This window comes from Semicossyphus pulcher, unplaced genomic scaffold, assembly GCF_022749685.1.
Source record: "Semicossyphus pulcher isolate SPU_LCO1_2020_fin unplaced genomic scaffold, fSemPul1.0.p SCAF_14, whole genome shotgun sequence".
In the NCBI taxonomy this organism is placed as follows: domain Eukaryota; kingdom Metazoa; phylum Chordata; class Actinopteri; order Labriformes; family Labridae; genus Semicossyphus; species Semicossyphus pulcher.
In genome coordinates, this window is record NW_027211648.1 from 10,095,778 (window position 1) to 10,109,834 (window position 14,057).

Consider the following 14,057-nt stretch of genomic DNA (forward strand, 5'->3'; position numbering starts at 1 on the left):
CACTCTCAATCACGTCTTTTATTTGTAAGGCACCAGAGAAGCTTCCTTACTGCTAAAAGGTTGATTCATTCTCATTAGAGTACACAGTTGCTTGTTTACATCTTTGTTTTTTTTTTGCCCCAGGTATCTTAAAATGAGACTGTGTTCATTAACACATGAAACTGGTTTTTGTTTTGCACAAAAAAAGAAAAAAAAAAAAAAAAAAAAAAGATAAAACATTTACAAACCTAGAAAACAATGTTAAGTGTTACTGCCTACTGAGAGAATGGGAGGAAAAACAGGAAAAACAACATGGTATACAACATTGTGCCTCTCTTAACTGTAGGCTTGTAAAGCACACATACAACACCAAATCTTCCATGATACACACACGTTAAAAAGCAGCTTTGAAACATACAAAAATGCTTTAAAAAATATGTATATTGATATATTCATATGTATACAAATTGGCCCTTCACAGCAAAAACAAACACACATACCATTCATATGTCTGAGTTTTGCCAAAGGAGGTTTTTCTACAGAGACTGACGTCAGCGTGAAGAGCTCTCACACTCGATACGCTGAGGTCAGATCTCCCCCAAACTAGCACAGACAGAAAAAAGAGAGACAAAAACACAAAAGAGCACCGAGCCACGACTTAAGTGCTTTTCAAATCATAATACAGAGGAGAAAAAAAAAAGGGTTGAAGCTCTGATTTTTGGACGTGCTCAGACATTAAAAGGTGGGTTGTCAAAGCTCTGGACAGCACTCACATTACAGGGGAAGAACAGAAAGGTCAGGAGATAAGGAGAGAGAGGAGAGAGCTGCAGTGATGATAAGGTGAAGAGTAGACTCTCTTTAAACACTCAGTAGATGTCAGGAAGTTCATACTAATGATCAATAAGAGATCTCCGCTGCCCTCTGGTGGCCGAAATATGAACAATTCTTCTTCTGACTATATACCTCAGCTGTGTCCCGACTCCAAACTACATACTAACTGCAAACAATTTGATATCTAACCTTTAAGGTTAGTGGAAAGAAATCTACATACTGAACACTTTTAAACTTACAAAGAATGATACAATACTCGCTTCATTGGAGGACGATTAAACAGCGACTTTAGAGAGATACTGCCAATTAAATTGGACTTTAAATTAATCACCAACTACTTTATTAATAGAAGTCAGTTTGGAGGGGATTTTATTTCTCTCTTTGATTATTGTCCAAATATTGGGATTGCAGTGCTTTCAGACAGCGTCCCCTGGTAGAAATTCTCATTAAGAATCAAAGACTGAAATATAATGCAAAAGTTCAAACCTCGCAATCCGTCTCACCTCCTCCTGGCCGATTGCTGCAGGACATATTTGAACCTCTAGATCAAAAACCTACATTTTTCCCTAATTATTCCAATAATTTAAAGTAACAATCCCAAACTTGTTCATTTAAATAAAAGTCTTTTAAGTCACTTTCTATCACTGAATGAGTTGCATTTGCAGTATATCGTATTTTTATGGACTGGGTGTCTGTGGCGGTTGGTCTGCCAGAGAGGGTAGGCGGAGCTAAGCGGCTGCACTTCCGGTTTAAACATTAATCTACTACGGCTGAACAAACAAAGAAAAGATCGATGACTACAGATACAACTCCGGCTCCCATCAGCGCTCATCTGACAACGATTTACTTTCTTATTAATCTCTATATCTGATGCGAGTTCAGCTAACAATCCGTTCAGCGTTCAGATTTCCCGACAGATGAACAACTCCTCCGAGGGATGTAATGAACCAAGAAATGAAACTTGTGAAAAATCTGGAAAGCGAGATTCGCATCTGAACACACGGATGCTTCTCAAGTTGCTAACTGGACTGTGAACAATGCAGCGCACGGAAAAGGAAGTGTTGACTGGAAGTCGTTTATCGCTAACCGCTGGCTACACGCCCGACATGTTCACCGTTGCTCCCAGAGGCTATAGGGTCGTCAGACTAACGCAGATGGATTCAGAGTCATTTCAGGTGTATTTCATTTATTGTTCACAAGAAAACTATTAACAAGCCGTGTAGACTGTATGTACTATATTAATTAGGCATGTATTGAGGAATTGGGACACAGCTTTGATTTAAAACAGGAGAGATGTTTTGCAACAGGAAACAACTGTGTGGTCGACAGCACAAATTCTGACTGTGAGAATCGCTGCTTAAAGAGCTTTAGCAACTCACCTTGGACACATTCTTCATTAAAACAAGAGGAAAATTAAAAAAAAACAGGGAATCACACCAAATTAAAGAGGAAAAGACAGGTGCTAACAGGTGTGCTAACAGGTGTGCTAACTTGCAGAAACACGGTACTCATCTGTCTTTTACAACCGTCTGGTTCTGAAGTTTAGATCCTGTTGAAGTTTGCCTTGGTCAGTTCAAGAGCGGATGAGTACGAGGGAGGGGCAGAAGCAGGCGGGGGAGGGAGGGGTGAGGAAAATACAAAAAGGTGCTTTAAGAAAAAAAAAGTGTCGTCTTCTCTCTGATCATTCACTCGAGCACACACAGACACATTTTTGAATGTCTAATTAGTCTTTACGAAAACAACATGTCAAAATAAAGTCGATTTTTTTCAGAGCTTTTCATTGAAAGACGAGTCCTGGTCCATGCTGTGTAGCGCGCGTAGCAGCAGCGGCGGCAGCAGCTAGGCCTATGAGACACAAATTAACCCTAAAGATGGGTATACTACCATTTGTACAAACTATAGGTTTTTAATGTTATATAATCCCGTTTATGTGGGACTGAGGTACACAGCGAAAGGTAACTCCTCCAGTGGTTGGTCGTATGAAGAAACAAAAAGGGTCATGTGGCTTATGTTTAAAGGAAAGTGAAATGTCCCTTTAAAACTTCCCACCTAACAACAGACTGAGATTTAATTTGGCTCTGAGTACGTAAATGAATGATATTAACTGTCCAAACAGCTCCTGTCAACATTTTTCAATTTTAAGGAAAATTAAGGAGCTTTTTTAAAGTAATGAGAGGAGGGACAGGAGCTAAAGGAACTAAAGGAACTGCTTACTGAGCCCGGCAGACAGGGGCCAGGAGGAAACAATCAGATGGACTTAAAGGACACGAACAAAAAAAAAACACAGAAAATAGATCTGATTACAAAAAATATGAAGAAATATAAACCTGTGTGAGGCAGATGCATGTAAGGGACACTGCTGTTAGCTTTCACTCTCAGCTCTCACTCTGAACGGGAAAACATTTATCTTGGTTAAGCCCGACAACAGCGGCTTTCACTAAAAAAAAGAAGCATCTATTTAAAGTCTAGAAGCCTGAACTGAGTCTATTACCGCTAAATAATAAGAACATTTAACTTTCACTCTCAGCCATTCAGCAGTTTTCTTTCTCTGCACATCCAAAAAGTTTTAACTCCTCTGCTCGTCATCATCCCTGCAGTTACTCTTCTACATCAACACTCAACAGACAGGCAGCCAGACTTACATCAATCTCCATTTACAGTTACAGTTTTACCTTTCTTTTACCCCCCCTCCAAACTGTCTCCCCGTGACGGCACTAGTCTGACTTGTCCCCGTCTTCTCCTCTCGGCGCTCTCTCAGCGGCGTCCCGGGCCTTGTCGTCCTTCACCACCTGGGCCTGGCCGTGTGAGTAGTTGGCCAGGATGGAGGAGAGGGAGAGCAGGCCAGAGCTGGAGGAGACGGCTGGCAGGGTGGGAGGGGTGAGGCCCAGGGGCAGCGGGGTCACCGGCAGGGCCAGGCCCTGCAGCTGGGACAGGTGTTGCACCTGGAGCTGTTGCTGAAAACACACATGGTAGAGATGCTGTGAATTCATGAGTTAAGTTTTTTCATACATACATACATAAACATGATAACATGAAACTGATTTTGATCTTTGATATCTTTGTAAACTCCCCCGCAACTTTGAAGACACTTTGAAGCCATGAATCATCCTCCTGCTTGCACCAGAAAGTGACACATAAAAGTGTATCCCCCAAAGAGCTATACTTAGCAGACTACTCGTGACTTCTTGCATGATTAGCTGGTGAACTATCATAGCTGGCAAGCTAACTGTTAACATGCTAGTTAGTCACTGACATGCTACTCTGTCATAATAGCTTTCCTGGCTAGCTAGTTTTATAGTGGCTGCTAACAAGCTAGCTAGATCCATCCATCCGTTTTCTATACGACTTATCCTGTTCAGGGTCTCGGGGGGGCTGGAGCCTATCCCAGCTGTCATTGGGCGAGAGGCAGGGTACATCCTAGACTGATCACCAGTCAATCACAGGGCTGAAGCATAGAGACAGACAACCTTTCGCGCTCACATCCACACCTACGAGCAATTTAGAGTCACCAATGAACCTAACGAGCATGTCTCTGGACTGTGGGAGGAAGCAGGAGTACCCGGAGGGAACCCACGTTTGCACAGAATGCAAACTCCACACAGATACACAACCAGGGTTCAAATTAGGATCCTTCTAGCTGTGAGGAAACAGAGCTAACCACTGCGCTAACCACTGAACCACCGTGCAGCCCCAGCTAGCTAGATATTTTTTCGTAAATGTTTTAACAACCTTCTTTTAAGGTTAAATCCACTAGTTTTATGACACATTTCCTGCTATAAAAAAACAAAACAAATTACACTATACATTTGATTTTGTGGAGACGTGATCCTAACTTCTCTAATAAACACATGTGGGAATAAAAAAAGTACTTTCCTCACTTCAAAGCTTACCCGTATGATGGAGTTCATCTCAGGGGGCGTGACCTGCTTGGCTCTCTCAATGGCGCCCATGACTTGCTGTTGATGCTGAAACAAGGGACGTGATTGGACAATGTTACATTCAAAGACCTATCATATGTGACATAAAGAATAGAGTAGGCAAGAGTTAGAATGCACTGATGAATAACAACCAGAATGTAGATTACATAAAGGAAAATGGTTTGATTACAGTACAGCGTGCATCTTTTCCAATCATATCCATGCGTGTCATAGTGTCTTTACCTCTTGTGACAGGTAAGGCAGCACCTGAGCACAGATCCCGTTCAGTCTCTTCACTATTTCAGCCTGAAAAGAAAAAAGAAATTGTTCAGAGCATTAAACTCCGATGATGAATCCTTCTTTTACTCGTCAAAATCTGAGACAGTGTTTACCTGTTTGTGCATTTCAATGTTCAGCCCGTAGGACATTTCATAGTACTGCAAAACAAAGAGGGAGGAGACAAACGTTATAATAAACTAACGAGCTAGGTTTATATTGTCTGTGCATTTTTATACACCTGCACACGAACTAAGAATCTTCCATCTATCTGAGAAGTGTATATCCTTAACTGATCATGTGATGAGTGATGCTGTGCTGCCGTTTGCTCACACACTGGACATTATGTACTCGGACTACAGTAATAAACGGACATTATATAGACATTCCTGGCGTGTGCTGGATCTACAGTGATTAAAACTCAACACTAAGCAACGCTGGTTGCTATGTGACGAGATCATAAAATGATCAGGCGAGCATTAAAGCGATACTTACCATGATGTAGTGACGCTGCATCTCTGACTTTTCAGAGGCCAGTTTGTCGCACTCCAACTTCAAACTGGGTTAAAAAGAGAATAAAAAAGAATTAAAAGTCAGCATGTGTCTCTTCATGTCGAGGAATAGCTGGCATTTTGGGAGTTGTGCTTACTCAACAACGTCTTTCTTTATGCTAAGCTGATCACCTGCAGGCTCTACGTTCATATTTACATTATATCCATTCCTCTCATCTACTTTTTAACTTGCTTTTTTAAGCAAATACCAATAACAAACATTTTCTACCCATAATTGTAAAAAGGCTTTCAGCAAAGTGAAAAACGGAGCTCAAAGTGTAGATTATAGCAGAAGTAGGGAAAGGATTTATTGATATCAATGCCATCATCAATCCTGCTCATTGGTCTGGTCTATTCCTGATTCATGATCAATTTTCTATGTGGAGAAAAAGTACCCCTGCACAGGTTTTCACCATCAACTCAACTGTTTCATTGGTAATGTTGCTTTCTACATTGAAGTGTAGAATCTGTAGGCAGGGACGTGAGTTTAAGGGATGGCAAGTGTTCTGGTTTCAGTTTGTAGTACGTATGTAGTCCGAGTAAGATTGACCAATCATGTATCAGCAGGACGTGTGGAAAGCAAAAGCAGGCAGAACATAATGCGCCGTAATGACATCCCGGCTCCCATCAGCGGCTACCTAACAACAATTTAGCTTCTTATTAATCTCTATAAACAGACATCTGCATGCTAACAGCTAACAGTCTGTTCTAGATCAAAAATTCAACCTGAGATAAACTCCCTTGATGGTGTGTCACGAAAGCCGTTCAGATTCCCCGACTTCCTTGAATGCAACAGAAATGATCGATCCGACCTCCGTTCAACAAACGAGCATTTTAAAAGTAGTTTTCTCCTCCTCTGGAGGACAGACCTGACAAAGCTTCATTTTAAATTTTTACTAACCTGCATCATGATGTTGAGATTTTGGCAAACTTAAGACCCGTTAATTAAAGTCAATCACCAGAAAAACGGGTTCTTTTTCGGGTTCATACCGCTGCAGTAAGCCTTAGTGCAGCCTCTGTGTAACTCACTATTTACAGTGAAGCTGAGACTCACCAGAAACAGATGAACGGGCGCTCCTCCGGGGGATTTAATGACAGTGTTTATCTGTGCTGGCATATCTACAGGGGCGAAATTCGCTACACTTTTGATCTGAACACACAGTTGCTTCTCAAGTTGCTAACTGGACTGTAAACGGTGCAGCACACAGAAAAGGAACTCTTGACTGGAAGCTGTTTGTTGCTAACCGCTGGCTAAACCACACGCCCAACATGTTCACCGTTGTCCCCAGAAGCCATATAGACGATGGGATCTGAGATTGTCATGTTACAGACATTAAAACTAGCACTGGTGTTGCTCTGTATTTGTGAAATGAAGCACCACTTCCGACCGTTTCTTTCTCTCTGCCATGACTCCTTTTTGTGGTCAGTTTCCAGAAGTTTAAGGTCATTGTTGTGCACAACTGTCAGTGAAACATGTTGGCATTAATAAAAGGAATTAAAAAGCTCAGAGGTAAACAAATCTGACAGATAGGAGAACTTCTAACCTTTTCCCAATTCCCATTCTTACGCAGAAGGAAAGGGAACTCAAATCCCTGCTTAATATGAGTTGCGGGGAAAACAAGGAGAACAAGAAAAGGTTTCAGACTAAATTTATATTAAGTGTTTGTTTGGTTGCGTAGCTGCATACCTGTGGTACTGTGCTTGGAGGAACTGGAACTCATCCTTGATGCGGTCACAGGAGTCAGAAGTGGTGAACTTGAGAGGTTGACTGGACTGAGAGGATGCCTGAGAAACAGAACAGGATCATTTTTACATTTATAAAAAGGCCTTAATGAAACTGAAAGCACACTTTGGATGCACAAACATAGCCTGAACATGAGTGCTGTATGAGTGTGTGTATCCTAATGCCCCGGTTTGTTTAGAAACAGCAGTTTGACCTCTGGGATTAACCCTTTGAGAGGATAGCTAAAGTGAAGGTCAGCCTAAACTGGGCTTCAGGTCCGATTGAAGAGCATTAGATGAGATAAAGGGAAGAAAAACAAGTTTAACTTAGAGCCGCTAATATTACTTTGAGTTAATTATCTGAAAACACAGATTTTCTGCCACATCTGTCCTGACAAATTAATAACCTACATCTGTCTTTAGAAAAACATAGTGGAACAACTCTTTGCAGGACCGCAGAGTGTGCGGTGATTGAGGAAAAGTGTTTACAGAAGGAAAGATTAATGCGCGCCCGTGCTGACCATATGCGAGAGGTATTTAGAGTCTGCATTAGAAGTCTGGATATGTATAGACTACACTTAAACCATCAGACCAAAGCTGTAATCCAGGGTTTATCTTGTGCCCTAAACCTCATTACTCTCTAAATAAGTGGCACGAGGGCAAGAGGTCTCCAGTGGGATTATGGGACGGAGCAGAGCGGATGGAGTCACCCGGTTACACGAAGGTCGAAACTCTGTGCAGTGCATCCAAAATGCATCCGTGTGCTACATGTTAAATAGTGCTGAAAGCGTCAGCCAATCCATTGATTACTTGAATGGCAGGAATCAATGAATTGTTTTAAAACAACTGCAGTCGCGTTGGGCTCTGGCCAATGTTTGATAGGCATGTTGCTCTATTTTCAAACACTAAAAAAGTACATAATAGTTGGATTGATTGATCTTAAAAATAACCTTTAGACACAGACAGAAATGAAATAATTCAGACATTTACTATAACAACAAATTGCAGAAAATTCACCATTTCACATTGCCAACCTTAAATTAGTAGATCAAAATAAATGTAATCTTCCTGTATTTGAATTATTGATGAGAGATTTAATGCTTTTCGAGTAATTAATAATGGTAAATGAAGAGTCTTGGCTTTTGCTCGATAGCAATTTGCTTAATAAATGGCGATGAAAAAAAAAAAGATAGCTGCAGCTAAAATAAACTCATCCTCATATATTTTAAACATATTCTAAGATTAATCGTTTAGTCGTTAAAGTTTTTCAACTTTTGCTTCAGTTGAAGTCTTTTTTCACCTACTGGTGGTTTACATTAGCTACTTAACGCAATTAATCTGGAAATAACTGATATGCAATGATTTACCTGCAGCTTACTGGCACTTATTTGTCTCATTTTGATGTACATCTTTTCGTCACACTTCTGTTTCTTGCAGCTTATTTAAGCAAAATCTAATCGAAATTTAACCCAGTATTCGCAGCAGTTTTTGTAAATCCTTTTAGAGATAAAATCTTGTTGCGCTGTTTGCAAATAGTTTCATCAACTTTTTTATACACATTTGCTGCAGCCTTACATTTATACAATCTGGTTTGACAAAAGACAAAGTGAAAAAGTGAAGCTAACCAACATAGAGTAACTTGCTCTCATGGACTCAACCCTTATCAATTAGCTGTTTTGCCTATATGCTAGCTAACGTCCGACTGTGTTTTCAGCCTAATAAAGGTAACCAAGTGCTGTAGCTAGTATCTACATTATTTTCAAGTTTCAAGCTGCTTTGTCTGCCCCACTGTAACAGTCTAAACGTCGTGAGGAGATGTAGAGAGGTCTGGCATTGTGAGACGAGCTGACAGCTACCTGCAGCCAGCACAGCTAGTATCAGCTGGCGGTTGCTAGTTAGCATTAGCTCAGTCTGCTCAGTGTTTAGTTTCCCACTGGGACAAGTTTAACTAGCCAACTCACCGAGTGCCTTGATTGAGGAAACATCATGTCAGCAGTGTGTTTCGCCGTGTTTCCTTGGTCTAATCGAATTACCAGGCTAGCTGGCTAAGCTAACAGCTCCCCAGATATTATTAAATGATTGGAGACGCTGTTCGCACTTTGTACTCTGTCATCGTTTAGAACAACGTTAGCTAACGTCAAAGCAGCACGAGCCGGAGATCGTCTTCTGCTCTCTGCGGTGAGAAAACCCGCTTCCTCCGAGGATAAACAGGCTCACACAAATAAAACGGTCTTCAAAGGAACATCAGGTTTTTTGGAATAACGTTAACGTTACACCTCCCCGGGGAAATCCTGGATGTTGACACATGAGCCCCCGACTTTCCTTTGCTTTGAAGAGAAGAGCAGCATCACCCGGAACACAAACCGAGCAGCGGAGGAGCGGGCGCCCCGTGTGACACAGAGCTGAACTGACCCGCTCATTGAGGCAGGCAGGGCCGCAGACAGAGCTGCTGCGACCCCGGGCTGGACCAACAACTAGGATTCACAGACAGCCGGAATGGGCCCCCAAAGTACATCAGGGCACCTGTGCATTGATGGCGTTTTATGATTTTATCAATTGTGTTGTTTTATGGAATTTAAATCACTTAAGTTCTGTCTCAACCTGAAAGGTACTATTAAGCACTATATGGACAAAAAGTTCAGACCGGGATTATTTTAACAGGATTAAAAATGATCTTTCTTTCAGACCTACCTGAAAACAATATTAAAATTACGATAATGGGACAATTTTTGTATTTGTTTTGGTTAGCCCTAACCTAGCCAAACAGACATTTATTTTCTCTAACTCTGGAGAACAAGACTTGTAGACATCTTTGCAGCACTGCAGTAGTTCATGAAAATGCTGTTTTGAACACATACTTTAATCTTGATCAAAAAAATTGCCTTTCTAGCTTTGATACCTCACTTGGCCAAAATGCCATTTTGCTAAAGGCTTTGATTAATTTTGCAGCCCTAATTATAAAGAGGTTGCTTCCTATCATAATGTCGCCCTGTACCATAATTTGCTTTCAATACTTTACTTTATATTGTTAATTAGAATTAAATAAGGTTTTGTTTCAACCAGAATTGGATGATTCTTAATGTGGTGTTCGATTCAACTATCCCCTTATACCGACCCTAAAAGTAACCTTCACCTTAACTGAACCCAGAGGATAGATATGCAATGGAAATTAGAGGAAGAGGGAGGTCAATTGCAGACAAAAGGCAGGTCTCACTGGCTGCTTAATTTTGTCCCAACCAGTAAAACCCTAATGCACAGCAAAAAAATTAAATACATTATGACATTCTAGCCTGAGAAAAGAAAGAAAATCACAGAAGAATCACACAATTTATAGACATTTAAAGCTCCTTAATGTATACGTTTTTGTTACTACTACTACTACATTTTGGATGATTCGTACCTCCCAAAGAATAGACATTTCCCTTCCTTCAGCTGGGGAATAACAGAGTATAACTAGGAAACCTATCCATCCCACGGAAGAGTTTTTGTTAAATTTGAAACTTTATAATGGCAATGCTTTTAGATCTACATTTACAACTTATCACAACACATAATCATGAAACCCACTCAACACAGACACCGTGAGCAAGTATAGGAACAAATTTATTTCAATTTAAAACAGATACCTTGTCATTATGTTTCTCTCTTAGAAGGCGGCAATGATCATAAGTCATGTTCATGTTTGAATGAGGATCAGGCAACAGTGGTTGAAACAAATACATGAAACACATAAAAAAATATGGCAAGAGTTATGTAAATCAATAATCGATAATAACCAACTGATTGAACCCCCCTTCATCGAGGGCTCTGCTTCAATGAAAACATCAAAGCCCTCACTTCCAACACAAAATAAACAGCACATGCAATTATAATTACAGTTTCTTAAAAAACAGCAGATTATCTTTTAAATCTTCAATCTTAAATACAGAATAAAGTCTTTGTGTGTTCTTAATCATCTATCCTTTTAGTCTCCGTTGTGTTTTACTTAAAAAGGGGGATGGTGGGGTGGGGGGGGGACCATCTCAGGTAGTGGTCCTTTGATGATGACCACAGCGTTGGCACTTAGAGAGAGCCTGGCTCTAGAGAGAGTGGGGTTGGCACACTCAATATAATACATAATTTACATTTGGTTTACATACAAAATAAAAGAAAAAAAGAAACAGCATTTTTATACACCACTACACGATTGACCTTCAGGTTTCATTGGAGTGAGGAGAAATAAATCAAGTGGTCCTACATAACAGTGTTGGTAATGTTTTCTTAAACAGGAAGTGGAAACAAAAAAAGGGGGAGAGATTTGAATATGCAATGACTCCACTCTGATGGCCAAGAGATAAGTTTGATTCCGCTTATTCCAACAAGCCCATGGGAAGGGACAACACACAACCGCGGCTGCCCAAAAGGCCACAGAGCACGCTCCGAAGCCTACACAAACGGGCTAGCAGCGCCATCTTGCTTTATTCAAGGCAATAAATAAGGGAGCTGTAGTGAACAACCAAGCCTCTCTCTTGCTAAAAACAGGCAGAAATTAAACACAGACTGCCTTTCCTCTCTTCAGCTCATATACATATCTATCGATCAAATGTGTGAATAAAAAAAAAAAGTATTGTGCAAATAATATCATTTTATAGTTAAAATCCAATCCTCTCTCTCTCTGCACTGGTCATCGCTCAAAACGGCCACGAATACAAGAATGAGACGTTTCATACAAACGGCCTCGCGCCTCTCTCCAGCTCATTTCTAAATGTCGGGATTACATGTCAAAATAAAACACACTGGGCTGCTAACACACTAACCAAACCCCAAACTTACAGCCAGCCCTTTACCATGTGCCACAGTTGTAGTGTTAAGTCTAATAATACGACATGGTTTGTCACCATCAAAGTGATCAACACACAGTAATACGACTACTGATAAATACTTGGGTATCCATACTGGGCCCACCTCAAGAACTAGCATCCAGGCCCTCTTTAGCCTAATGACTGTTGGCCGTCTGCTTCTACCGTTAAAGTTAGTGTCGTTCTCAGCAGACAAAATGGCAGTTAAGGACCACACAGGCTTAAAAATATAGATATATTTTAGCCCCATTAACTTTGATAGTGTTCAAACTGATTACAAGTCTTTGATTGAGTCGCTCTGTTTTGCAGCTTTGATTCCCATTCATCCAAAAAAAATAAAAAAAATACTTTAAATAACATGGAACTAGTTTTAGACCCACTGTAGTGACGTTTAGTTGTTGAAAACAGACAATCATAAGGTTGTCGATGGGCCAATATCAACCATTTATTAAGCAATTAGGCACTCGCCTGGGATATCTGATCCGAATTAACTTGAGCTTCTTTGCAGGAATTGTAACATTCATTTGGTTATGACATATCCCTGACATGGCATTTAGTAATACAGCAATCCACATCTCATGTTACCAAAAAATTAAAGGATTTAAATAACTTTAGCTTAGTGTGGAATACAGGAATACACCAGTAGACACTGACTTGAATGTGTACCATTTTTTTTCACGTTCCTGCGGAAATAAAAGCTGCTATTTGGCAGCCACTGAACGGCAACATTTGTCCTTTACATTACATCTGTTTTCCTTTTAAGTTTGGTCCAATGACAACGCAGCTTTGCAATGCATTGATTGGTTGAAAAGGGAATTCATATACCGAGAGTTTTGTTCTCATTTAAAAAAAGATGACTTCATGCCAACTGTGGTACAGATCATCTCTTAGTGTCAAGTTAAACGCCGCAAGTTACATATCAAACCTCGCTGGCGTGAATGGAAACCAACAGCTGCGTGCAGAGGAGGATAGTTATAAACTGCTGAAATGGTGCAACAAAAAAAAATGATGACGTTTGTGGTTAATGGGTAAAAACATGCAAAGCCACGAGCATGGTCATTACTTGGCTATCAGCTAGAAGTCAAATACTTGGGGAAACATGCAATACTTGTCCTGGTAGTTGTGTAATCGAGTAATAAGTGTGTTTTATACTGAATGAGGTATTACAGGGTACACTGTGATACCAACAAAGAAGTAGTGAAAGTCTGAGAGCCAGACACTGGGTCCATTTAAGTCACCAAAGGGCCAAATACATAAAGAAATACATGAAGAAAACTGCTTAGTGTTGGTACACTCTCTATACACACACCTTATGTTTGCATTAACACCCTGCCTATACTTCTTATAGCACATACTGCAGGAAATCTCCATTTATAAACAAGGATTAGTAGTGGATGACTTGGTTCACTGTGGTCCTGTACTCCACTCCCCACTGTCTGATGCACTGTGATAGCCCTTAATGAGGATGAAGGATAAGTCACCTGTAGAAAAGGTCAAAGACCAAAAAAGTATATCTGCACTTCACTGGCACTATCAAAGCAAGCCTCAAAAAACTGGAAATTAACAATGCAAAAAACCGACAACAGAATTTTTGTGTTAAATTACAAATAGCAAGCATGGACCGCGTGGGTCTTCAATCACTGATAAAAAAGTCCACCTACGTTCATACTGTACATTTTTCTAGGTATGCGTTACAGCGCTGCATCTATAAACCGAGAGGAAATACAAGTTTCTTTAAAAAAAATCAAAAAAAAAAAATCAAACGAAACAAATGTGAGGGCTCCTAAAGAAAACCAAACAGTATTATCATGGATGGAGATGTGATGGCAAAGTACAACTGGAAATGTCTCAATAAGAAATAGAAAGCAGAGATAAAAGTCCTTACTATACCAGACATTCGTTTTTTTACAGCAGTTCAGACTCAAGTAGGCTCCGCCATGAGA

The 14,057-nt window shown here is 40.4% G+C and overlaps 1 protein-coding gene across 1 annotated transcript; it reads right to left on the reverse strand.

Annotated features, from left to right (window-relative positions):
• LOC138591510 (TLE family member 5-like) lies at positions 1-9,586 on the reverse strand. Its single transcript, XM_069662133.1, has 7 exons — positions 9,238-9,586; positions 7,242-7,339; positions 5,499-5,562; positions 5,120-5,164; positions 4,971-5,033; positions 4,701-4,775; positions 1-3,764 (listed from the first exon to the last, which is right to left on the reverse strand). The coding sequence occupies exons 1-7, from the start codon at positions 9,262-9,264 to the stop codon at positions 3,525-3,527; spliced, it is 612 nt and encodes a 203-aa protein (XP_069518234.1). The 5' UTR covers positions 9,265-9,586; the 3' UTR covers positions 1-3,524.
• Between the last annotated feature and the right edge of the window lie 4,471 nt (positions 9,587-14,057).

Excerpts from the sequence above, each read along its gene's own strand:
- LOC138591510 (XM_069662133.1), bottom strand. The coding sequence starts at position 9,264 with ATGATGTTTCCTCAATCAAGGCACTCG. Across the intron at positions 5,563-7,241 it reads CTCCAAGCACAGTACCACAG|TTTGAAGTTGGAGTGCGACA; the intron begins GTATGCAGCTAC and ends TTTTTAACCCAG. Across the intron at positions 4,776-4,970 it reads TGCCTTACCTGTCACAAGAG|CATCAACAGCAAGTCATGGG; the intron begins GTAAAGACACTA and ends CCCTTGTTTCAG.